The sequence below is a fragment of the Aspergillus fijiensis genome (assembly GCF_003184825.1).
Source record: "Aspergillus fijiensis CBS 313.89 unplaced genomic scaffold BO72scaffold_1, whole genome shotgun sequence".
NCBI classification, from domain to species: Eukaryota; Fungi; Ascomycota; class Eurotiomycetes; order Eurotiales; family Aspergillaceae; genus Aspergillus; species Aspergillus fijiensis.
Genome location: NW_024468977.1, coordinates 527,683 through 552,993, shown reverse-complemented (window position 1 = coordinate 552,993; position 25,311 = coordinate 527,683). Strand labels below are relative to the sequence as shown.

Genomic DNA, 25,311 nt, shown 5'->3' with positions numbered 1-25,311 from the left:
TCGGGAATTTTGCGGCCGGAGCGATCGCGCTGGAGCGCAGCGCAGCAGCAGCAGTAGCAGCAACAGTATTCTTTCCAGACACGCGATAACTTGCTACGATCGAGCAATTGGAACAGAAACACACAAAATCCAACTTCAAACTCCGAAACATTCGCCTACCGCATCTAATCGTGCAGTCGCGTCACTCAAAACCCTCCTCCACCTTCCATCCACCCTCCCCTCCAAAAATTCGATAACCAATCGAACAAAACTCCGCAACCCCCGAGAACCATCTACGCTCGTATAAATCAACCCTCTCGAGCTGTCCAACACATTACAAGAAACCCCCTCCACCACAACAAATCCACAAACTCACAATGAGCTACTTCCGCATCACCCTGGTCCGCTCCGCCATCGGTCTCCCGCGCCGCACCACCGACGTCCTCAAGGCCCTCGGCCTCAAGAAGCGCATGGCCACCGTCTTCCACGCCGTCTCGCCCTCCGTCGCCGGCCAGATCATGAAGGTCAAGGAGCTAGTCGAGGTCCGCGAGGTGGACAAGCGGTTAACAAAGCAGGAGGTGCGCCTGGAGCGCAAGCCCGACCCGGGCTACTACGTCGAGAAGTACTCCGGGGCGGAATACAAGGAGAACAGAACGGCTTGAAAAAGCTGTCCTCTTTCTTTTCTGAAACTTCAACTTTTTTCTTTCTTTAGTTTTGTCTAGCCCCGTTTTCTGCTGCTTGCTTCTCGTTTTCGCGGCTTTTTTTTTCTTATAATTCTTATGTCGTGTCCAATCTACGCTTGACCACCACAAATCCTTTCTCCGTTTCAAGGGCTGTTCGTCTGGGGAAGGGAAGAAGGCGGTTGATCGAACTTTCTGGTTATATGATTTTGGGGATCGAAATGGGCAAGGAATCGGATATAACAATTGCATATCCCAGCAATGGCTTGCAACGGTGACGCCTTGCACCTCTGGTCGGGCTTGTTATGCGTCGGATTGGAGATTTCTTCGAGGAGGGCTCGAATGAGTACTCTCGAGTCCGGACCTTGCTGGGTCCTTCTTGCATGAAGCGGTTCATTTTCGGGTTTGGCTACTCCACCGGCCAAAATGTGTATGTGTGGCTCTAGCAGGTCGATTTTCTGCATCCTTCATCGGCGCGGTCATTTGTACTATAGTATCTCTTTTGCTGCCATGTTCTACAGAATGGCTCTGTTCATGTGAATCAAACATGCCTGATACCAATACTGCGTGGATTTCTCATGGTAACAATAATACTCGATTGTTGGAAGAATAGAAATCATGCAAAAGCCGCTCATGACACCGACAAACCGCAAATCAACTAATTGCACAAGGAGACGACCCCATTCGAAGAGTTCGTGCGCGAGCTGCCTCTCGCGTTTCCAAGACTATATAGACAATGCCAATTTTCTTAGGTCACAGACCTGTCTATGCTTTATACAGAGTGTCGAGGAATCCCTCTGCCAGGCGGCTGACGATGCTTTTGTCCGGCATGCTACCAGCCACACCATAGAGAGCTGCGGTGTCTCCACGTTTGACAATATACGACTTGCCCTGCCGCTTCCTCTCCTCGGCCTTCTCCAGCTCCTTCTCAACAACCTCGACCAAATCATTGGTAAGCGCATCCACTGCCGAAGCTGTGGGAACAGTGAAAGCCACGTGGATAGCAGGAGGTGTTTGAAGAGCGTTCAGGTGCCAGCCCTTTGCGGATAAATCATCAGCAATATCGTAAATATCAACGGCGTCGTTCTTGCTTTCGAAGGCAACGACGCTGACCATGGGCTTTCCGACGATCTCCAGGTTCTTCGACAAGATTGAGTGCTCCTTGATTGACGACTCGAATTTCTTCGCTGCGCTAACAATTTCGTGGCAGCTCTTGATGTAACCAGATTCACCCACATTCATCAGACTAGCCCAGCAGCCTGCGATCAGCGCACCGGGACGCGAGCCGGCGACGGATGGAGACGCATAAACACCTCCAGACCAGTCGGGGTAAATGAAGTACTGATAGCTGCGGTATACCTTGTTGCGGTACAGAAGCACAGAGTTGCCCTTGGGCGCGAAGCCATACTTGTGAGTGTCCACGCTAATGCTGGTCACACCGGGTAGACGGAAATCAAAGCCGCCCTCTTCCTCATACGGAGAGGCAAAGCCCGCTTTCTTGAGAAACGCGATGACAAAGGAGCCCAGACAACAGTCGACATGTAGGGGAATCTTATATGAGGTCGCCAGTCGAGACAGAGCGGGAATGTCATCAACGATACCATGAGGAAAATTCGGCGCAGATCCGACAATAAGAACAGTGTTGGAGTTGATCAACCGCCGGACTGATGGAATATGGACCTTATAGTCCGGGGCCGGGCAAGCAACGCGGTGGAGCTTAATCTTGAAGTAGTTGCAAGCCTTGATAAAGGCAGCGTGGGCGGTGTCGGGAATGATCCTTCAGAGGGTATCAGCACGTCGACGGGCACACATGATTTGCGAGGCGCTTCTACTCACATCTCAGGCTCGGTGACACCCCGTTCGGTATATGCTTTCTGCCGTGCAGCAAGGCAAGCCATGATGATGGATTCTGTTCCGCCGCTGGTCGTGACACCCGCGCCATCGGAGGGGGCATTGAACAGCTCGAGGACCTGGATGACATACGTGAGCTGACAATCCCACACGAGTCATAGGAGAGAGGTACGTACCATAGCGACAACTTCAGCTTCCATCTTCCGAACACCAGGGAACACATCTGGGTGAATGGGATTCGCGACACCGAACTGGCCGAAGGCTTCCGCTTGTAGCTTGAGGAGATCCTGCCCTCCATGATACACAGCACCGCTGACGCGACCATCCTCCCAGCGTGTATGTTCCATATTCGCCAAGTTATTCAATTCGGCGCGAATCTGCTCGGCCGACCATCCTTCCTTGGGTAGAGTCAGATACCTGGTAACACCAGGACCGCTGGCGACGAGTTTCGACTCTAAGCCCTCGATCGCTGTGGACACTTGCTTGTCAACCTGGCCTTTAACGCCGGGGAATCGCAAGAACACGGAGTAGCAGAAGAGACGGACGGCGGAGTAGACATTGCGGATGCTGCCGAAGAGGCCGTAGCCGCGGAGTGAATGATACGCCTTGCGAACGTAGCGGAGAACGAATAGAATGAAAACGATATTCCGAATACTGAGTGAGACACGAATGATTGAGATGTTTGTTAGTGAGACCGGAACCAAGGACGAGCTTGATAGTCGCCCCATGGGCTAGGGACTGTCCGCGCTGCCACGCGGGGAAAGGCAATGCGGTGCAGATGATCTCATGAACTTACACATCCAGTTGCAGAGCTGCGAGTTGCGAGTTGGGAGCCCTGCTGTAGCCAAGCAGTTTGTTCTGCAAGGCAACAGGAAGAACGGATGGTGCCATTATGAATAAATGGTCAGTCAATAAGAAGATGGGGGGAGGGAGGCGAGTCGATTGAGAACGACCTCCGAGAGGATGACGAAGGTGACTGGGGAAAGAGAGGAAAGGGCCGCGGGCGGTTACTGCAGTGTAGTTCGGTCGGATGGTCCAGGAAATGGAAGCCGGCGGCGATAAGACCGCCCCTCGGAAGGCTGCCTCGGCTTCAACGTTATCCACATGCCACATGCCAATGCCAGACTCCGCATACGGAAACCACCGCTTTTTTCCTCGTTTACAATTTACTTGACTCGACTCGATTCAGAGCAAGGAATGAACATCGAATACTACCGAATAGTCTATCTCAAGCATTCAGTCTCTTGTGTGGAATGCAGTTTGAACATCGATATCTGCGTATGTACACGGTCCAAAAACCAAAAAGGACCCAAAATCTTTTCCCCAACACCGAATCTTCTTCTTTTTTGAGTCAGGGACAAAGAAGACTTTTTGAAAACCCCCATAGAAATAACAACCAGATCAAGATCCTTGACACATAAACGTAGAAATCATGAGGATGAAAGTAAAATGGAAACATCTTCCCGCAGGAAAGAGGCCCACCCGCTGCAAGCATGAACAGGAACAGAAAAGGAAAATCTCTAAAAACGCGACCCTCTAATCCCATTGATGTGATTCAATGGCGGCGCTTGCAACTTGGACGACAGGCAGTCAAGCCACGGGGCTTAAGCAGTGATTTGCTCAGCAATCTCCTTCTCCTTGGCAGCGAATTGAGCCTGCTCGTCGGCCGTAAGGTCAAGGAGGGGCTTGTTCTCGCCCGACTTGATGTTGCGGTAATAGGCGCGGATGATGCTGTCAGCATCGTCGACAGCAATGGGACGAATATCAGCAAGAGCCTTGATCTTGGCAGTGCACTCCTTGTACTGAGCATCCGTCATCGTGATGTTGAGTTGCTGGGCACGCGACTTGATGGCGTTCCAGCCGGTCAGACGGGAGGCAAAGTGGACATATCTGCTCATGCCGAAATCGGCGGGGTTGATAATCTCGTAGGTGCTAGGGTTGTTCAGGATGGCCTTAGCGTGGATGCCGGCCTTGTGGGTGAAGGCGCAGAATCCAGTAATGTAGTTGTTGAAGGGAATGTTGACCTCGACGGCCTCGGCGACGAGGTCCTCGACTTCCTTCAGCTTCTCAAGCTTGTACTTGCTCTTGACGTACTCGGGGTCGGCAACCATCATGCGGGCCATGAGACCACCAAGAGGGGTGATACCATTGCGCTCACCGATACCGAGAACGGAGGTATCAATGTGAGTAGCACCAGCCTCCAGGGCACAGTAGGCGTTGGCAATGGCGCAGCCGGTGTCGTTGTGGAAGTGAGTCTCAATATCGCAACCCACGACACCTCTCAACACACGGACGAGCTCGTAAACCTGGCGAGGGGAGGCGCAACCGACGGTATCGGCGATACCGACACGGTGGACACCAACCTTGTCGACGGCGGAGTAGATGGACAGGAGATCGACCAGGTCGGAACGGAAGGAGTCCTCACTGGAGAAACGGATCTCAATACCCTTAGACTTAACAAACTCGATAACTTCGATGGCGGTGTTCTTGATGTAGGTCATGTCCTTGCCGTGAGAGTGCTCACGGAGGTAGGAGGAGGTTCCGATGACGACATCGCTATCGACTCGTTAGGAGATAGTCGCGCAAGCAGAAGCCTTAGAAATAACTTACACTCCATCAACACCGGTCTCGACGGCGACTCTAGCATCGTCCATGTGGCAACGGATGTGAGTGAGAATCTTAAGGTTCATTAGCTCTGGACGAGAATTCCTGAATCTGCGGACGGCGTGGCTAACATACCTTAGCCTTCAGGCCAAGCTTGCAGATGGCCTCACAGTCCTTTCTCGACTGCTCGGAAGCGCAGGGGCTGGTGAGCTCGATCTATGAGAAGTGGTCAGTGCACAAGCTCCACGACGGCTCGACCCTGTCCACCACCCAGGATGACTCACGTAGTCAACACCAAAGTCGTCCAAGGCCTTGGCGATTTCGATCTTCTTCTCGGTGTCGAAGAAAGCGTTGGCGAATTGCTCTCCCTCACGAAGAGTACTCTCAATGATCTTGAAGCGGGAGACATTGCTCAGGAAGTCGGTAACACCGACGTTGTGGCCGTAGGGGTTGCGGGAAGCGGAGGGGTGGGGGTTCTGGCGAGTCTCAATGCCGGTGAAACCGGGGTGGTCACCTTTATGATGATATGTTACTTCAGAATTCCACAGACGAGAAGGGAGACAGATGATGCGATTCAAACGTACCATTGGCATTGGGGGCAGCGCCGTTGGCCTGCCCATTGGGCTCGTGGTCTGCACCAGGGCACATTGTGAAAAAGGATACGGCGGGGTAGGTTTAGTGGGTAGGTTGTAGTATATGATAGCGAGAAGCTGCGAGTGGTAGAAGCAAGGTCAGACGACGACAAATGCTTAAAAGAATTGAGATCAATGGGAATATACTAACAGTAAAGGTTCAGGTCAAGGTGGGATGGGTTTAAATGGCAAAGAGGTCTAGTAGGAGAAGAGAATCAAAGAAAAGAGTCATAGGCTACAAGTCGGTTTAAAAAAGCGGGCGGTCTGGTCGCAGGCAAAGTATGACTCTTTCTTCTCGGGCGGAACCCCCCCTGCTGCTGCGGCAATGATGAAAAATTTACTCGCACTAGGAACTACCTAAGTACGCCTCAGACCTTTGGTGACCATTTCTTTGCCATCTCCTTCCTGGCTGGTTGTGGAGAACCCTGACCCCGGCTGGCCGTTCACAGCGCCTCCGACCACCCCAATTGCTCAGCGTGAGGATCGTCTCCAGTTTCCGATGGGGTCTAGCCTAAATGCAGTAGTCATCATCGTTATTAAGGCCGGTTCCTTGTCCAGGCGGACCTCTTTACGTATGTGTAGGTCACTTAGGTTTACACGGCTGTTTGCCACGCTGGGGAGAGAGCCAGTTCTACTCAGTAAGTACCTGAGATTGTGCTGTCAATACTAGCTTTTCGTATGGAAAACCTAGCTGAGGCAAATCTTCGTTTATGCGTCCTATCATTGCATGTAGTCAGGGTTTGCCTCTAGGGTTTTCCCTTAATTAGTCGGAGCCAGTCAGGGCCGGATCTGGGTTGCACAATTGGGGAGGGCTGCAACCGACATCGGCAGGTGGTTAACCTCCAGATAGCGCCGCATCTTGATAACTAGCGTCGGCCGCGGCGGGCAGCCAGGCTCGACCGACGCAAGATTGATAATCAATTCTCAACTATTACTTCTATTCACAATGCTATTGGCTGTGCTCAGAATGATTACTTGACTAGACTGATACCTTGCCATGGTAACCGACACTTCCTTTCGTTGAGTGACATACGTTATGTGCCCTTTAGGAACGGTAGACAACAGTAACTACATGGCCATATGGCCATTCCGCTTGACTCATTCTTGCCAGGCCGGTCCCTCCGGCATCGCTCCTGATTTTCATTTCCTGGCCTCCTGTTGGTCAGCGTGCTTACGTGGTAACCGTCTCCCGCCCCCCCTTCAGTTGGGGTTTGCGGCCGCGGATCCTCGAGTCATTCTCCAGTACCGGTGGCCTGTGCGGCCTCAGGTTGGAAGCCTTGGAAGGTCCTGTGGCTTGAGCTAGACTGGAAGGAGTAAAGCCTGTGATTGTGGAGTGCAACTTCCGTTTGAGTCATATCTCAACTTCAAGGTACAGTACATACCTTGTAGTTTTACTAATGATCAGAGTATCTACTACGCAGCTACGTATAGATGCATAGAGTAAACAGCTAGCTATCTTGGATGTATACTATCAATTGTACGCACCCTTTCCGCATGAAGCGTGGAAAACAGAGACGCCGAAGCATTGATAACTATATATAATCCCCAATTGTCTTATCCTACCAATCCAACCTCCTTTAGACTTAGCACCGAACATCAGACACAAAGCTATCGAGGTCCATCTCTTCAAGATAGACTCGGATTGAGATCATAAGGTCGATCTCGCAGCGATACGGGATCTTTCCTGCATACATTGACCCACAGCTCGCTGTCAAATGATCCATAAGGTTGTACGCCTCGGACAGGGAAGGCTCAGACCCTCCAGCTCCTGAGCTTAGACGAGTCCCGCCTGAATGCGAAACTCGCACTCTGTTCTAGATCACCGTGATGCTCAGGCTGGAGTATTTGCGACATGCTAGTGTCAATGTCATCTGTGTATCGTCCAAATCCCGAGGACGCTTCCGACTCTTCGCGATTGCCTGCCTTAGAACCCAGGCGCTGTTCCCTGGACTTTGCGATCCCATAGCCTTTGTCACGAGACCCGATGATATTCCCAAGGTCTATCCGTCTACTCTCACGCATCCCGAAATACAGACCGGCAACCACAAGTACTACAACCCCAAGGCTGACGGGGAGACCGATGTACAATGCGAGTCTGTTGAATGACAGCTGGGGCGATGGTTTGCGGTGCTCCGTGGGTCGGATGTGGAGGAAAACGGTCGGTCCTTGTCGAACACTGGCTCGCTTGTCTGACACAGCATCTAGCTCAATGATATAGAGTGTCAAAGCATTCCGCTGTTTCCCTTGAAGCCAATCTTCGCGCATGTGGATATGGGTATAGCCGTAGCTGTTGTCAATCCTCTCGGATGTGTATGCCGAGTCGCCCTCGGAGGAGTTCAGATATCTCAGCTCGATGGTGATAATGGCATTCAAAGGATAAAAGTCGGCATTCCAAGTCACATAGTACGTCGCATCAACTGTCACTTCGGTACCATCCTTGGGAAGACAGAAAGGTCGAAATGGGCCATTCAGGTCGGTACAAATAGGGAAGTCATTGGGAGAAGCCGCAGTGGATCGTTTCTGGACGGCCGTGGGGGTTGCTTGGCTGCAAGCAAACTCGGTGACTAGTGTTGTCACTGCTACAATGGTTAGATAGATTCCTCTGGGTGCTAACATGTCCACTCTGATGGAACCTCCTGCGTACCGAGTTCAGTATCACCACCTGCCACAGCTCCGTTGCCTTGACAGAACATGACCAGCACTGCAAATGCCAGAATAATTCTGTGAAAAAAACATGCACGGCACTTTCTAATTTCTGCCATGGTTGACAAGCGTTCACGGAAAGATTGACAGCAGTGCGGTATGGACTTGATAGTATATCTATACTCGGATGATAGATCAATGAATACCTAGTAGTATAGTATGACTGGCGATGATTGAGGAGATAGGTTACAGAGTCAAATATTGAATCCTTGGTGCTGCTCGCATTTCGATCAGCGCGGAAGGCGCAACGGGCGAGGCATGGTCCTGGCAAGAGCGAAGGCTCTCTCCATTCACGAGAACTACTACTTGTAGCACATCAGATGAGATGGTCAATTCCAGCTCATTCTATGCTTCTTATCTTATTCGAGGATGTCAAGTTGAGCTCATCAGTACATCCCAGGATAGTGTGAGCACTACTCCTAAAAGGTGGTACGTATTGCCCTAGGGAGAAACAGCACAGTTGAATGTCATAGGTTGTATCTCTTTGTTCTGTTGAAATACAATATGTCATTGTTGGGTTGCTGTAGGTACCCTCATCCGCTGGTTGTTTGGTATTAAACAAAGCCACATTTGTCTCTCATTAGATAGACAACCAGAGATTCGCAACCAGCCGTTGACAATCGAGATCAATCATCAAATACATTAGTTAATTAGGGGAAGAAGCAAAAGAGATTCCAGAAAGACAAGGAAGCGAAATCCCCGCTTCCCGCCGCGGGAGCTCCAATTAGAGTTAGGCCACCTGTCGCGGAGACTTCACTGGGTACAGTACAGTACGTACTGTCAGTCTCCAGTCTGTCCATCGTGGCTGTTTCACCTCACCTCGTCAAGTTGTTGTTGTCAACACAGGTTGCCTGTTTCCCTCCGCTGCCTGCTGTCCGCCATCTGGTCTTTCAACCCCCATCCAGTTTCTTTTCAGGGTGCGTTCATTGCATTAGATAATTCAGACCATGTATGTTCATTCTCTCTCCCTCGTCCACGGCAGTCGCAGGCAGCAAGCTTCCTCGCCATACACCTCCCCTGATAATTTACTGACCACGCGTCGCCTTCTATAGCATCATCATGCGTCTCATCCAGGTCCTCGCCCTTGCCCCCGCGCTCGCTTTGGCACAAGAACAAGTTCCCCTTGCGGACCGTTTCCAGGGTTGGCTCGACAAGGCCAAGGCTTATCTGCCAACTGCCACCCCGGTTGTGCCTGCCACTGTTGAGGAAGTCCAGAAGGTGGTCGAGCAGAAGAAGATCCAGGCGAAGCCCGTCACGCAGTTGAACCTGACCAACTGGGAGTCGATTCTGGAGCCAGCCTCTGATCCTCAGGACTGGTTCGTCTTCGTCACCGGTGGTAACAAGACCTGCTTCGGGCGCTGTGATCAAGCGGATAAGTCATTCAACGTAAGACCGCCTCGAACACTAAAGGGGGAGGGGACATTGGGCCCCCCGGAGGCTCGTGCTCATGGCCGCTAAACATGTCGTGTTCATTAATTAGGAATCCGTTCTTCTGTTCTCCGCCGATCCCACCTCCCCTCACCTTGCTCGGTTGGACTGTGAGGCAAACCAGGTTCTCTGCGCTGCTTGGTCCGCAAGCGCTCCCTCGGTCTGGCACTTCGAGGTCCCCCAGGCCCAGCTGGGTGAGGGACGCGCTCCCACTACTCTTCACACCGCGCACCTGAACACGACCACCGTTACCCCCGAGACGATCTACAAGCTCCATTCCGAGAAGCATTTCGAGCAGACCCCGGCCTACGTGGGTCTCCTGCACCCTACCGACGGTTTCTTCGCTAAGAACGGGCTTCTCCTTCCTCTCGGCTATGTCATGTGGGGTTTCGGTTCTATCCCGAGCTGGCTCTTCATGCTCTTCATCAGCTTCTTCAGCCGAACCTTCATGTAAGTCTCCCGGTGTTGATTGTGATAGTACCAGCAGTCACTGATGCATCAACCAGGGGCCGCCGTGTCAACCCTGGGCCTGCTGCCCGTCCCAACTAGGCATCGCTGTTCATGAGATAACGATGGTAGCACTTGAATTTTTTCGTGGATAGGGATGTATATATAATGAAATAGCAGTACGCCGGTTGAGTCAATTGGAGTATGTCGAGTTTTGGCTTAGGTTCCTATTTTCAGTAGAGAGAAATGTTCACCTGGCCCTTTTGGATGATATGACTGTAAATTTCGGCAAAGAATATGGAATATAATGTTAAGGAATATTGCTCCATGTCGTAATTCTGAGCCCGCTAAAAAGTACGGGTTGATGGTGGTTGGGAACCATAAGTAACTACAAACTGCGCGCGACCCGCCTCACGTCACCCGCCGCACCTAATAAAAAAAAAGGTAGCTAGCTAAGTTACCACTCCGCCTATCGCAGGAACATCAAACCACCATCAAACTACGACCGAACAATCACAAAATCAAACAATGGCCGACCTCGAGCGCGCAGCCCCCTCGACAACAGCCTATGTTGTCGCCACGGCCATCATCGCCGGCATCACGGGCTACTTCATCGGCCAAGGCTCCTCGCTCGGCCTCTTCTCCAACAAAGAGAAAGAAGGGTGGCCGAACAGCTACAATGTGAAGGTGCACCGCGACTCGTCCGACGAGGAGCTTGAGGATGAAGAGGAAGAAGAGGAGGAGGAGGACAGCGAGGACGAGGGCGATGGGTCCGAGCTGGCGAGTTTCGACAACACTGCTGAGGAAGTCAAGTTGGTGCTGGTTGTGAGGACGGATTTGGGAATGACCAAAGGTATGATGAATTGACTATGCACCCTTTTCTTCCTTCCCTTCCCTTCCCTTGCCCGGGAAACAAGGCTGCTGAATTTTTTTCTTGTGCTTGATTGCGTATCTTTCTACCTGCTGTCTTTACACCCTCGAACCCGATGTGATCCTTGATCTTGATACGGAGAGACTTTTGAACCTCGTACTGATTCGATGTGATTTTTGTGTGAATCCACAGGCAAAATCGCCGCCCAATGCTCCCACGCTACCCTGGCGTGCTACAAGTACCTCACGACGCACACGCCCAACTCGCCGTTGCTCCGTCGCTGGGAGTCGCAGGGCCAGGCCAAGATCGCGCTGCAGGTCAAGTCCGAGGAGGAGATGGAAATGCTGTATGCGCAGGCCATCAGTCTGGGCCTCTGCGCGCGCGTGATAACGGATGCCGGGCGGACGCAGATCGCCAGTGGGAGCCGGACGGTGTTGGGGGTCCTGGGACCCAAGAGCGTTGTGGATGGGGTGACGGGTCATCTGAAGCTGTTGTGATGAAGACTTCTTGCTTGGGGAGGGTTCGTCATCGCTTACGGGGTCCGGCGGGAGGATTTATGAGAAGAGCCATGGAACAAACAATATTACAGAGGAGTATATAGGGAACCTTGCGGGCGTGATATGATGGCTGGACGGCGTTGCAGGGAGCTGCTTATGTTTGGCATGGCCTCAAGTCGTGAGCATTATTGTTGAGGTTGAGGAACAGTATAGGCGCGTAGGAGCCATCTCTTGTCGCGAAACGGTCTTGCGCTTCTAAGCCGACAGACTGTGACCGCAAGATCTACCTGCACAGTTTGCAGCACACTTGCAAGATAGCGCATAGCGCATAAATCCCAGATAGACAGGACAGGGCTGGTGAGCCACGGTCAAAATCATGATCATTTACAGCTAGACTACGATTGCGCGGAGTTCACATAAGAAATCCTGTGGCATATATAAGGAATGTTGGCTGGTCATGGTTATTCCCTAACCTCATCGGCCGACGGCCATAATCGGTAAAGAGAGTAGGAATATGACGCCGTCAGCAAACCAGGGACTCCAGCCGAGCTCACCAAGTCCGGAGACAAGGGAGCTCAAGACCAGAGCGAACACCCAGTGCCGACCTTTAATCTGAGATCTGTCGACCGGATGCCAAAGACCACCAACACAAAAAGTGGTGGCTCCTTAAGTCGTCGAACTGTCCAGTAATCAACCGAAACACAAGAGATGAAGAAAAAACAGCAAGCTGCCTCTCTTCAGCCTCGTGAACAGGATCGCTGAGACACAGATCCGTGATGTGTTAAAGAGAGAAAAAGAAGAAATCCGACGGCAAAAATTGGCGGGTGGGTTTTATTGACCGCGCCAAGCCTGCGCTAAGAGAACCGTCGGCGCTAAACCTTGCCGAGACTGGCTCTGATTATGTAACTGGTCGCCCGCTCGCCGCCTTCCCTTTCCTGCCGGATGGGCGGCGATTGCGATGGATCGGTGATCTCAAGAAATACTCCCATTCCAAAAAGCAACCTCATACTCATCTCTATCCTCCTCACTCACCTACATCCTACTCGTCATCTTTGAGTCTCACTCACGCATAGTCCGCTCACGCTCTTCTTGTTCTAGCGGTTATTTACCAGTCGCCTCAAGATGGCCGACGCAGTGTCCATCGAGCAGCATAACAAGGTCCGAGCTGCGCTCGGCCTCAAGCCGCTTCCTGTGCCCGGCGCTCAACATGACGACGACTCGGGCTCGTCCGCGGACGAAGGAGAAGAACCCGGAAGCACCCTCGAGTTGCGGGAGGCGATGGCGTCCGACAACTGGAAGCGACTGCAAGATGAGGCCGACGCGAAACGCAAACGGGAGGAACGCAACGCCGCCATCAAGCGGGCGCGGGACCTGGCTCAACGGAACGCCAAGCTCGAGGGCGCCACGCTCGGCGAGGCCGAGGCGGAAGACACCAAGACCTGGCTGATGCAGACCAAGAAGCGTCAGAAGAAGATCGAGAAAGAGCGGGCGCGTCGGCTGGCGGAAGAGCTCGAGGAGCGGGAACGGGCGGCGGAGTATTCGGCGGCCGACCTCGCCGGGATCAAGGTCGGACACGAGATCGAGGACTTCGGGGGCGGCGAAGATCACATCCTGACGCTCAAGGACACGACGATCGACGAGAACGAGGAGGAAGGCGATGAGCTGGAGAACCTGGATCTGAGGGAGAGGGAGAAGGCCACGGAGCGGATGGAGTTGAAGAAGCGGAAGCCGGCGTACGATCCTACGGCGGAGAACACCGGCATCCTGGCACAGTACGATGAGGAGATTGAGGGCAAGAAGCGCAAGCGGTTCACGCTCGACTCGAAGGGATCGACCGCTGAAGAGCGGGAGGCGAAGCGACAGGAGGTGTCCGAGAAGCTCAACAAGAATGTCATCAGCTTGGACCTTGACATGGAAACCCCTACATCCGATTATATGGATATCAGTGAGATCAAGATCAAGAAGCCGAAGAAGAAGAAGGCCAAGGCCACCAAACAGCGGGCTGTTTTGGACGACGACGACCTTTTCCCGACACCCGAGTCGACAGCTACGCCGGACGACAATGCGATGGACGTGGACTCTACTACTGGACAACCGGTTCCTGCCCCTGTGCCACGGAAGTGGGAAGACCAAAACGTCTCGTTCGTCGATGATGACGACCTACAAGCCTCCCTGACCCGCCAACGGCGCGCCGCCTTCAAGAAGCGGCAAAAAGCCCGCCCAGAGGATATCGCTCGGCAATTACGGGAGGAGAGCTCACAAACACCGATGGAAACCGCAACTCCCGCTGAGAATGAGGAAGAACCCGGCCTCGTGATTGATGAGACCTCTGAATTCGTCTCCAACCTACAGAAACCGACCCTTCCCGAACGTCATGAAAGGCAGTCGACCACTCCGGCTGAAGAGTCTCGTGCTAAAAGCGAGGGCCCTAGTATCAAGGAAGAGGCTGAAGAGGATGGCGATGTGGATATGTCTCGGACTTATAATGATATTGAGGATGAGGAAGATCTCAAGGAACGCATCAAGCGCGAAGAGTCCCTGGCCCAGCAGCAGATCAGCACCACCGGGTTGGACGAGGAAGCAACCTTGGACCAGGGCTTGGGTGCTACACTCAATATGCTCAAGCAACGTGGCTTGGTTAAATCTTCCGACGCTGCGGACCACAACTCGCTTCTACGCGACCGTTCCCGGTTCTTGCAGGAGAAGATGCGCATGGAGACGGAAGCCGAGAAACGAGCCCGCCAGCAGCGTGAACGCGATCGAGCATCGGGCAAGCTGGATCGCATGTCCGCACGCGAGCGAGAGGAGTATGCTCGCTGGGAGAACAAGCAGCGTGATCAGCAGGATGCTCGCCACATGGCCGAGGTGTTCAACCGCGAGTACAAGCCCGACGTTCAGCTTAAGTATGTGGACGAGCATGGCCGGGCGATGAACCAGAAAGAAGCGTTCAAGCATCTCAGTCATCAGTTCCACGGTAAGGGTAGTGGTAAGATGAAGACAGAGAAACGGCTGAAGAAGATTGAGGAAGAGAAGAAGCGCGAAGCCATGAGCGCCTTGGATAGCAGTCAACATACGGGTATGAACAATGCGATGGGGGCAACGGCTCGTAAGAATCGCCAGGCCGGTGTACGACTTGGCTAAAGTTACGAGATGATTTGAGGCTGCTGCTTTTGCTGTCGCTCTATCCAGTCTTTCGGCTGGAGCTAATATGATGATCATTGTGGTTGAACACGCAGCCACTCGTTATGCTAGATGTACAGATCCTTTTATACCACTATAAATAGCATAGTTTGGCTCGTTCTGGGCTATGAGGAATAAGCATTTGTCTACTGAACCATAGTCAAGTAGTTACAGTAATTAACTTCATTCGATGCAAGTTGTCAAACGCGGTCAAAAGTGAGTGCCGTGATGGTATTCAGGACCATAGTTAAGGCTTACAGTACGTGGTGTGATTACATGTCAGACTTGGCGTGTGGGGGAATTTAACCGACGGATCAAGCTGTTTTCTTGCCGACACCGGCCAGCGACCACTCAGTGAGTGGTACACCCACCGAAGAAAACTCGCCACCTAAAATGAATTATTAGTTACTCTCATGCCTGTGTAAAGCTAATTAATTCCCTTAGAGCCTATTCATCTTTTGCCCTTCTATTTTGTCCTCGACAGTAACATCATGCACTTGGAACCACGCAAGTCTTAATAATGGAGGGTCAATTTACCCCAACTCCTCGTGAGGGGAAGATCCGAGGCCAGCCAGCAAGTCGACGGCCTCAGACCATGCAGTGAGCCGCTATTTCTTTCTCAAACAGTTCACCGAAAAGCGGGACGGGGTCACGGAAGAGGGGAAGCCAGCGTCAATCCACCATCATATCATCATTATTGATGGTCAATGGGGCGATGTTAGTTAGGATGGCAAAGGCCGACCACCGAATCTCACACTTTAATCTAATGCTCTAAACTGGTTGTGTGTAGACCAAGCTAGTTAGTGGCCGGCCCGGCACCTGCTGCAGATTGACCATCGGCATCCGTACAATAAGTACAGTAGTTAGTCCACTTTGCTCCGCACAGAACCATCCACGGTAACAACAATGGATGAGGGGATCAATGAAATGCAATTGGGGTTAGGTCTGGATAGGTTCAATTGGCATTCTCTATGAGCACAAAGGAAATAATCACCTACAACAGATGTAGGTAGGAAGTACTAACTATGTAATTAGTAGGTAACACACAGGGCTGGCCATGCGCTTTTCCCCAACCGGCTGAGGTGCGGAGGGCAGGGCCAATCCGAGCTCGCCCGCGTTGCTCCCCGGAAACTCCCTAGTTAGTTCCCATGAGTCAAAAATAAAACACATCATTGTGCCCATTCTTTAAACTTCCTACTTCTTATTTATCCTTTCCCCATACCCTCCCATTCCCCGGTAGCTCATCATCTGTGCTCCGATCTTCTTCTTCTGTTTCGCCTCTTACCCCCAAGTTTCCTGGGCCCTTTTCTATTCCTCTCGGTTGATAACATCTTTGTTTCCCTTATCACATAGCACAATGTTGTCCACTCTCCGAGTTGCCAGTCGCCAGGCTGTTGCGCGCGACGCCAACATGCGCACCGTTGTCGTCGGTGCCAGACACGCCTCCGCCTGGTCCAAGGTTCCCCAGGGTCCTCCTGTAAGTGATTCAATGATGAGGACCTATTCCTGTAGCCATCGCTGATGCATTGGGTTCATAGGATGCTATTCTGGGTATCACTGAGGCCTTCAAGGCCGACAGCTTCAAGGAGAAGATCAACCTCGGTGTTGGTGCTTACCGTAAGCATTCCCATCAATTCCGATCTCGTTGATGATTCCACCATCATTGCATCCCTTCAGATAGGGCTCCTTGGACATTAGTAGCTAAATCCGGGGTGTTAATACAGGTGACGACAAGGGCAAGCCTTACGTCCTTCCCTCGGTCCGCGCCGCCGAGGACAAGGTCGTTGCCTCGCGTCAGGACAAGGAATATGCCGGCATCACTGGTATCCCTTCCTTCACCAAGGCTGCTGCTGAGCTCGCCTATGGCTCCGACTCCGCCGTGCTCAAGGAGGACCGCCTTGTCATCACTCAGACCATCTCGGGTACCGGTGCCCTGAGAATCGGTGGTGCTTTCCTCCAGCGCTTCTACCCCCACGCGAAGAAGATCTACCTCCCCACTCCCAGCTGGGCCAACCACGGTGCCGTGTTCAAGGACTCCGGCATCGAGGTCGACAAGTACCGCTACTACAACAAGGACACCATCGGTCTCGACTTCGAGGGTCTTCTCGCCGACATCAAGGCTGCTCCCGAGAACAGCATCATCCTCCTCCACGCCTGTGCCCACAACCCCACTGGTGTCGACCCCACTCAGGACCAGTGGCGCAAGATCAGCGATGTCATGAAGGAGAAGGGTCACTTTGCTTTCTTCGACATGGCCTACCAGGGCTTTGCCAGCGGAAACGCTGACCAGGATGCTTTCGCTCCCCGCCACTTCGTCAAGGAGGGCCACAACATCGCTCTGTGCCAGAGCTTCGCCAAGAACATGGTAGGCTCGGAAGCTTTGTCTCTGGTTGTTCATCGCTAATGCGTTCTTCATTTGTAGGGTCTCTACGGTGAGCGTGTTGGTGCTTTCTCCCTCGTCTGCGAGTCCGCCGAGGAGAAGAAGCGCGTCGAGTCTCAGATCAAGATCCTCATCCGTCCTTTCTACTCCAACCCCCCCATCCACGGTGCTCGTGTCGCCTCCACCATCATGAACGACCCCGAGCTGAACCAGCAGTGGCTGGGTGAGGTCAAGGGTATGGCTGACCGTATCATTGAGATGCGTGCCCTGCTCCGCAAGAACCTGGAAGAGCTTGGCAGCAAGCACGACTGGTCTCACATCACCAGCCAGGTAAGCGCCTTGAAATACCGGGGACGTCGAATGGCAGCTAACAGCGAAGTAGATTGGCATGTTCGCCTACACTGGTCTCAAGCCCGAGCAGATGGATGTTCTGGCTAAGGAGCACTCCGTCTATGCCACCAAGGATGGCCGTATCTCCGTGGCTGGTATCACCTCGGGCAACGTCAAGCGCCTTGCCGAGTCCATCTTCAAGGTGACCGGCTAAATGGCTAGTCAGCCAGGGAGGCGCCGTACGCTCATATACGTAGATCTACTGGGGATTGAGTCCCTCTGTACTGATATCCATGTGTTACATTAGCATATCTAAGCATTGAATTGAATAACGAAATTTCTGACCTAGAAGGTTTCACCGTTAGTTGTAGTAGCAACATTTCAGGTGTTGTTGCGTCGTGCGCGCCCGCATCGTGACCTACACCGAGGCATGGCATCTGGCGGTGAAGCGGTGAAGCGGAGAGTGAGCCAGCCACTGGGGCGCGATCCAGGGTTTACTGCATGACAGAGCTGGAGCCGTCGAGCTACTGCTGCTTCTGGAGGTCAATCTCACAGGTACGGAGCACTCTCAGAGGGAATGTGGTTAGCTTTTGCTACGGTGTAGTTTGCTTTGCTAGTGATCTTCCAGCACCGCCAAGCCAGTCTACTTTTTCCCAATTCGGTAATCAGTGAGCATGACCTGACCTAAGTACCAGGTTATACAGTAGGTAAGCCAGCTAGGTAGGTAGCCAAAGCACAGCACCTGAAGCATGCTAGTTAGCTGCTGATCTGTAGTTACTTCAACACGACATAGTATCTGGTCACTGGAGAAGTATAGTCGATATTCCAGCTTAATCCCAGGTCCAGACATCATACCAAGTAGGGAGAGTACTGTCATTTCCAGTTCAACCAGAAGCCTGTACCTCCTCTTCTAATAAACACTTAACTACCAACATTGTTTTTGCTTACTCAGTACATATGACCTTAACCTACTCCCTTTGCTTGATAACTTACCAAATACAAGAGTCCCAGTTAGCTCCACAGACTTCCTCCGTACCTGACTGTCAGTACGCATCAATCCCCCCTTTCCATAGACCCCCGATCCCCCAATGTATGGAGTAACCTTGCTTGCTTGGCCTTGACCCTCCCCTCCTCCACTCCTCCACTCCTCTCCTTCCCCTATCTCCCTTCTCCCTATGTACGGAACACTACAGTACGTACGAGTATCTAGACTGTCAGTCAGTCAGTCAGTCACCGGCATGGGGCCACCCACTTAAGTCTGGGAAAGGTCTAACTTACGTCTGCGTCTACGTCTACGGAGTTCCTTCTTCCTCCACCAGCTAAGCTAGGGGAGTTACGGGTTACGTATTACAGAGTGGGGGGGGGGAGTGGAGGTGCCGATAGGGGGGTAGGCCTTTTCGTCCTCTCGGGGATACTGGCGAAAAAAAGGTCTCCACACTCGGAAAGGGAAAACCGAAAGGGTAAGTCAGGTTTTTTTTAAACAAAAACGGCACCACTACGGAGGTACTATAGGTCCCGTCTGTCACTCCGGTAACCTAGGTGTTATTGTTCCGAACGGGGGGGAGGCGTGGAAGAAGGGGATGGGGAGATCTCCTGCCAGTGCCAGTGGTTGTCGACGTAGCTTGAGGAACAGTGTAAAAAGATGATGAAGTGGCTGGTTAGTATGATTAATTATTGATCTTTCTTTGAATGGTTGCATGAATGACTATGTACTATGTAAAGTGTACGGAGAAGGTAGGATTCCTTTTGAGTGCTGAGGGGGGAGGGGGGCTGTGGTGGCGATGGCGAGGGGCGGCGGCGTAGCGCGGCTGTGTCGCTTGTTGAAGTCTGATGATAACTTAAGTGAACTTGCGCAGTAAGTTAGGTTGAGTTGACTAGCTGGTGTCAGTAGGAAAAGGAGGGCTGGTATGATGGTGGGTTTGAACCCTGGGTTGAGCTATTGCTGTCGTGTACAAGGGTCCCACTTGAGAGTCATGAGTAGTGTAGTAGAGTGGCTCTGGACATCGGCGACATGAGGGTGATTATGTGATTATACTTAGATAACACCGACTGTCCTTGCGCAGATTTGACAAAATCAAGGCGAGAAAGATGAGAAGTGCCTTGCCTGAAGAAACATAACTACTGTACCGGTAACTTAGTGCTGTCTTTAGTTCGGTCCCTACCGCCAGCTTAACTTGTGGCTGTTGTTACCAGCCCGGGCTTACTAGGGTAGAAACGAGGCGCAGAAACAGCGCAGTAAGCCTAAAGTCCATTCACCATCCATCTAAATTAGTATACCGCAGCCCAGGAACTAGATGTAGGATATACTAGAATCTCCGGTGATAGGCTGAACATTGGGGGGGGGTTGGATGATCATTCCCCCCTGTGAGGCTTGGACCTCCCACCCCCCGCGATCATGTTTATGCAGCATTAAAAGCGCATAAGTAAAGAAGAACCATCATGTCCTCTGAATTGTAGCAAGCCATGGGTTATTCTGTGGCTGTTCACTTTTTCTTTTCAAGCACTGGCGATAGGAATAGGACTTTCCGCGGAGATCGCGCCCGGCTGGGAAGGAGGGTTATTTATAGAGTCTGGGTTCGCGGTATGCTGACTACTCCTGCTACTCCGACAACCCAGGAAGTCAGGATTCGAAGTATCAAGGAAGATAACTTATGGCCGTGTGCGGGACATCTCTGTTTGAGATCCCCAAGAAGTGATGTCTCTAGATCGTGGATCGTGGGCTTTAGGGGAACTCTGATCAGCGACAGGGGATGATCGGATCCTCAAGAATAGAATTAGAAAAGGAGGGGAGAAGTGGTTCTTCGAGTCTTCGAGTCCCTAAAACACTGAAGACATGATGAGACAGGGGGGCGTTTTTAAAGTGAGTTGAGGTGTGAGGACTAGGCACGTTTCAGCTGCTTGCTCCCGGCTCTCCTTTGCGAACTGCAGAACTTCAGGTACGAGGTTAGGGGAGGGAAAAGGGGGGTGTGGGTGAGTGGGTGGTCGACTAACGACGCGGGATGGTTATACAGTAGGTTACTATTTACTAGTAGATAAGTCAGGTTGGTGTATTTTGTATTGTTCTTCATTGGAACGATGACAAGCAGAGATTCTTTAGTTAGGAAAAGGCGGGGAGGATGATTGACCTCTGGGTAGATGAAACCTTGTCTATTGTTCACATACTGCGTGCGGTGCAGTACAGTACAATTAGAAAGTTGTAGATACCTCAGACAGCCTCTGATGTGTTGGCACCGGCAGTGTGTCTCCTAATTCGGAGGTGAGCCTCGTTCACTCATTACTTACCGTATGGTACCGTATGGTACCAATTACACTCTGGGATACCACTAGTACATGTAGGTACTTGACTTGATCTGACTTACCTGTATGTAATGTTATGTTACCACGTACAGTACAGGATTCTCGTCGATATCGGCCGGAAATCCCCTCCCTCGCATCGATCAGGCCCACCAGCCAGCTAGCCAGTCCATCATTGGGGTCAATGGATCATTGCTTCGAGCATTGCCCGTTTGAGCTGGGCTAGGTTGAACTGCTAGGCAATAATTTGCCTGTTTCGGTAAGCAAGACACTGGAACAGATTGATTGGCGCACTTCACTGGACATGGCATAGATCTGTATCCATGATGTGCAGTACTTAGTGTACAGAAATTGACCCGGACTGTGCTGGGCATTTGATGATAGGGCGCATTCTTCATTTCTGTCAGAAAATTGATGACCCCCAGCAGTCACGACAATACAAAAAGACCGACCGAAATCTCTGGAGAACGTTTCCGTCGATTCGACGCGCACCTCAATGACTCGAGTGATATTCAGTACTGTGCTTACTAGCAGTGTACGTAGTGCCCTTTTCCGTTCCGGACACGCGCGCGCCCACACCCGCGACGGGCGCGCGGTGAGACCGACTGATATGGCCCCTCATGACAACTTGGAAGTAGGGCACGATCTCTGGCAGGGCAACCTTCGATTACTTTTATTACGTCACTGGCCCTGAACGATCGGTATGGGTAAGGCAAAGAGAAAGACAAATTGCAATGCAAGTAAATGCACTGTGTTCAGCCACAGCAACAACAGTAAGACTGGAAGATAGAGTGTGTTTGTCTACCTGCTGCGATACGCATCGTAGGAAGTCGAGTAGTAAGGCAAAAAAGCTCACGGCAGGGCCCATCTTACCCTCAATGGTGGTTTCTCTCGGCGGCAGTGGCAAATGTTAGGCACTTTCTCTCATTTAGAATACACACTTACCACAGTAAGAACTACGAGTAACTCCTTAAAGACTACGAAAAATTCCATCTTGCTCTGGCACAGTGCTTTGTTTGCCCTCTCCTTCTTCGCATTGCAGGCATATCACACGTGGAGCGCCTCGCCAATCATTGACACGCAGCTCAAGGACGATCCAGTTGTCCAGCAAGGTGCGAACATCAACTATAAGCAGATGTGGAAAACGCACCTGCAGGACCATACTGTAAGTATCTCTGTACTTACACGCGGGGTCTCTCGCGTCGGTTCGTTTACACATTTACTCTACTCCGTACCAATGTTGGCAATTTACGGAGTACCACGAAGGGTTTGGAGGTCCGGGTGCCTGTGCGCATTCTTTCCCCACCTCTATGTACTGACCTTAGTCACTTTGCACTTAAAGTGGGCTCAACTACTACTAACTATCTACTCCTTCTGGATCAGCTTGCTTCTCCTTCAATAGCCAAAACCTGCTCTTTGGGATAGATGCACGGTCAATGAAATGGCTTTGCAACCAACTTGAACCTATAACTCGTCTGCTGCCGAAATCGGGAAGAAAGGCGGCAACCGTCATCAGTCAGCTATCCGTTCTCCGGACTGACTAGCAGTTTGGCAGTGGCTAATCTTCCAACTATCCCTTCATTACTGAACCGGAATGATCAGAGATTGGCCCATCCGGTTCTGGGTAAACGCGAGCCAATAGTTCTTTCGTTGATGAAACTCTTGCGGTCTTGTTATTTCCCTACGATCTGACACTCCGTCCTTTCTTGTCTTGATCAGCCGTGCCTTAACCATGATCCCCTCGTCTGACTACTACTACTGCCATTACTAGTAGCTGGGAGACCTGTTATCCAATGGATTTCTGGAGAGAACTTCTCAGACGAAGGATCATCCGGTAGGTCTGTTTCGGTTAGGCCTCGGCCGACGTGCTGCACACTGAGGGCTGGGATCTTAGCAGGGCCATTTGCCGTCTACCAACCAGTCTGCTTCCGCGATCTAGCGACTGCTGCATCCGATCAATCAATGCGGCATCACTCGCTACTGGCTGTAACCATGCCTGCCCTCCTTGCAACCTACCCTGCCAAACGATTGTAAGAGTATATAACTACCCGTAAATGAAGTCGGACCTATCACTCAGCTACCTGTTCTACCCTCCCCGTGACTTGGTCCCGGGTCGGGTTGTTCAACCCGACGGGGAAACTCGTGTGGTTTATTACCTCTAGTCAGTCGTCTAGTTAATCCCAAGTCCGAACACCATCAGTCAACCTGTGCTTTCCGTACCAAGCTATTTTCTGTCACTGTTGCCGCCTGTTCCGCATGATATGAAGACTTATAATCTTTCTTTCTCTTTCCTTCCTTCCTTCCTTTTTCTTTTCTGTTTGAGGCTGTGAGATGTTGCGCGTGTTTTCGGTTCCCCTTCTGACTTTCTTGGGGGAGGCGAAACCCAAAAAAGCTTGGGTGGGAAAGGGTCGAGGCTGGCCGGCGGATGATCTACCGTCACGCTGAACCACTGATTCAAATGAGGTTATGTGATCCTGTGACAGCGTTGGTACCTGGTATTAATCAATCATGGGATGGCTGCCGATGACGACGGGTGATGGTCCGTCAATTGACCATGGAAATCCAAACCACCCTCAATTCTGAAACAAATACCCTGAATAGGAGGGAGCAGCAGCTCTTCCAGTTAATGTGACCGTCAACTTAACATCATCCATGCTGGGTTGTTGGCTGTCCTTCTGCCTACCTTTGTCCGGCTCACAAGTAGTATGTTAAAATCCCCTTCGCCACTGCGATGTCCATAGTGATTTCTTTCTGCTCTCTATTACTACACGGTAATGTCCTTCACCCCGTGTCACCCAACATAGCTCCCGGATACAATGACATGCATTGGCCAAACATCCTTCCCTCGGTGCCAAGACATAGAAGAGGTCCCATGGAATTGATACCACCGCTGAATCTGGATTTCGGCATCTGGCCCCGCGCCACTTTTGTGCAGGATTCTTCTGACTTCTCCGGGTCCTTCTTGATTTATTCGTCGTTGTCATTCAAATTCTAAACCCAAGGAAGGCCATAAAGCTGTACAACAAGGAGGCTCTTGAGCCTTTGTTTCCTAGGACGGAGGATTCAATGATTCTTTGATCCAATAGGTAACGAAGGCAGGCAGACAGAAAGGTGGGCTTGGATTGTCCGGAGACCTATCATTCTTGTCCGATGGTAGTGGGGCGCCCGATGGCAGGAGACATGGCCATGGCGTAGAAAAAGAGAGGCACGCACACGCTCACTCACGCTTGGTCTCCTGCTGAGTTAGCAACGGAGACCCAAAGTAGTCAAGGCACAGGACCTTGATTCCCGGCAGCACCGTTTCATTCCGTACATGTAGCACACCACACCACTGGAGTTGGCTCAGTTTGGGTCGTACAAGTCGGAGTTGGTCACAGCACGTCTGGTAAGGTACTGTAAATCAATTTCCGTACCGAGTAAATTGGTTCCAAGTTCAACCCACCTGGTGCGCCAAGATAGGCTTTCAGGCCCTGGGAAACGTCAAAAAAAGAAAGGTTCAAAAATCAGTCACTCGACCGCCGGGCGATGAGATCATACATTCTTTCTGACTGAGCTTCATGAGAGCAAAGAGGGAAACAGGTTCAGAAGGGTGGCTTCCTTCAAGATCCTGCACACACATATGAACACACACATACACATATACAATGGGAGGATGCAACATAAGAAATGAAAGAATAAGGAGAAGAAGAAAAAGACCGTCGTTGAAGAAAGTCCATCAACCAATGCGATCTATCCATCTTGTCTTGCGGACTGATCGTTGGTAGGGATCAATTGTTCCAGAACCCGACCTTTTTGAATTCAATTCAGATCGGGGCGGTTATACTGATGATACGAGATTACAGACTGTAAGTTACCAGTAACTCCAGCTCTGAGGCATGATACGGTATGCCCCGAATACCCGCTTTACCTAGCTTAACCTCTATGAGTACGGAGTACCTTACACGCATCCACGCATCCCTTCTCCGCCCGTCAAGGATTTGACTACCACTGTCGAATTTAGAGGTCGAGAAGGGAAGTCTGCTTTTTCTCTCCAGGCCTCCAGGCTCGTTCCTTCTGGGGACCATCTGGAGAAAGGGCAGGGCTGGGGAATTCTCAAGTCCATACATTGCCAATGACTAGTGGCTGCTCTAACCTTCAGCGCCCCCCCTCGCATTCATCAACCTTGATGAACAGTCATTGTTCCGCGCTGTTGTCTTCCAGCTTAGACAATCGAACCGATGATGACTGGAGATCACTGAAAAGAGGAGAACTTCTTTCTAAATGACTAGCAATATGGTACTTCAAAGGCAGGCTTAGACCTCTCTCTCATCTTCTCCTCTTAGGCCCTTTTGGGAATGCCATAGTAAAGGAATGAAAGCCTAGGGATCTTCGCCTTGCGTTGAGATCTTTCCCCACTTTTTCCTTTTCTTCTCTCCGCCTCTTTTGTCTCCCGGGA

At 51.6% G+C, this 25,311-nt stretch overlaps 8 protein-coding genes across 8 annotated transcripts; 5 read left to right on the top strand and 3 right to left on the bottom strand.

Moving 5' to 3' along the window:
• Window positions 1-356: 356 nt before the first annotated feature.
• BO72DRAFT_366579 (mitochondrial 54S ribosomal protein uL30m) lies at window positions 357-641 on the top strand (the record flags this gene model as incomplete). The annotated part of the gene is made up of 1 exon (XM_040940797.1): window positions 357-641. The coding sequence occupies one exon, from the start codon at window positions 357-359 to the stop codon at window positions 639-641; it is 285 nt and encodes a 94-aa protein (XP_040806688.1).
• A 574-nt stretch (window positions 642-1,215) lies between these two features.
• On the bottom strand, window positions 1,216-3,517 carry BO72DRAFT_443534 (sphinganine-1-phosphate aldolase DPL1). Its single transcript, XM_040943593.1, has 4 exons — window positions 3,307-3,517; window positions 2,687-3,164; window positions 2,496-2,629; window positions 1,216-2,436 (listed from the first exon to the last, which is right to left on the bottom strand). The coding sequence occupies exons 1-4, from the start codon at window positions 3,399-3,401 to the stop codon at window positions 1,425-1,427; spliced, it is 1,719 nt and encodes a 572-aa protein (XP_040806687.1). The 5' UTR covers window positions 3,402-3,517; the 3' UTR covers window positions 1,216-1,424.
• A 183-nt stretch (window positions 3,518-3,700) lies between these two features.
• hcsA (homocitrate synthase) lies at window positions 3,701-5,791 on the bottom strand. The gene is made up of 5 exons (XM_040943592.1): window positions 5,699-5,791; window positions 5,399-5,628; window positions 5,250-5,330; window positions 5,121-5,188; window positions 3,701-5,066 (listed from the first exon to the last, which is right to left on the bottom strand). Exons 1-5 carry the CDS (start codon window positions 5,760-5,762, stop codon window positions 4,115-4,117), a joined length of 1,395 nt encoding a protein of 464 aa, XP_040806686.1. The 5' UTR covers window positions 5,763-5,791; the 3' UTR covers window positions 3,701-4,114.
• Window positions 5,792-7,177: 1,386 nt separating this feature from the next.
• BO72DRAFT_393930 (DUF4448 domain-containing protein) lies at window positions 7,178-8,546 on the bottom strand. Its single transcript, XM_040941955.1, has one exon. It carries the CDS (start codon window positions 8,360-8,362, stop codon window positions 7,499-7,501), a length of 864 nt encoding a protein of 287 aa, XP_040806685.1. The 5' UTR covers window positions 8,363-8,546; the 3' UTR covers window positions 7,178-7,498.
• A 962-nt stretch (window positions 8,547-9,508) lies between these two features.
• Window positions 9,509-11,692, top strand: BO72DRAFT_464491 (aminoacyl-tRNA hydrolase PTH2; the record flags this gene model as incomplete). Its single annotated transcript, XM_040946642.1, has 5 exons — window positions 9,509-9,835; window positions 9,930-10,327; window positions 10,502-10,503; window positions 10,875-11,177; window positions 11,388-11,692. The coding sequence occupies 5 exons, from the start codon at window positions 9,509-9,511 to the stop codon at window positions 11,690-11,692; spliced, it is 1,335 nt and encodes a 444-aa protein (XP_040806684.1).
• A 986-nt stretch (window positions 11,693-12,678) lies between these two features.
• Window positions 12,679-15,020, top strand: BO72DRAFT_443529 (U4/U6-U5 snRNP complex subunit SNU66). The gene has a single exon (XM_040943591.1). It carries the CDS (start codon window positions 12,815-12,817, stop codon window positions 14,831-14,833), a length of 2,019 nt encoding a protein of 672 aa, XP_040806683.1. The 5' UTR covers window positions 12,679-12,814; the 3' UTR covers window positions 14,834-15,020.
• Window positions 15,021-16,174: 1,154 nt separating this feature from the next.
• BO72DRAFT_443527 (putative aspartate aminotransferase) lies at window positions 16,175-17,933 on the top strand. The gene is made up of 5 exons (XM_040943590.1): window positions 16,175-16,349; window positions 16,411-16,489; window positions 16,597-17,237; window positions 17,295-17,582; window positions 17,635-17,933. The coding sequence occupies exons 1-5, from the start codon at window positions 16,230-16,232 to the stop codon at window positions 17,794-17,796; spliced, it is 1,290 nt and encodes a 429-aa protein (XP_040806682.1). The 5' UTR covers window positions 16,175-16,229; the 3' UTR covers window positions 17,797-17,933.
• A 3,439-nt stretch (window positions 17,934-21,372) lies between these two features.
• Window positions 21,373-23,054, top strand: BO72DRAFT_454386 (uncharacterized protein; the record flags this gene model as incomplete). Its single annotated transcript, XM_040946183.1, has 8 exons — window positions 21,373-21,411; window positions 21,515-21,583; window positions 21,636-21,649; window positions 21,703-21,713; window positions 21,827-21,988; window positions 22,033-22,041; window positions 22,648-22,906; window positions 22,937-23,054. The coding sequence occupies 8 exons, from the start codon at window positions 21,373-21,375 to the stop codon at window positions 23,052-23,054; spliced, it is 681 nt and encodes a 226-aa protein (XP_040806681.1).
• Window positions 23,055-25,311: the final 2,257 nt, after the last annotated feature.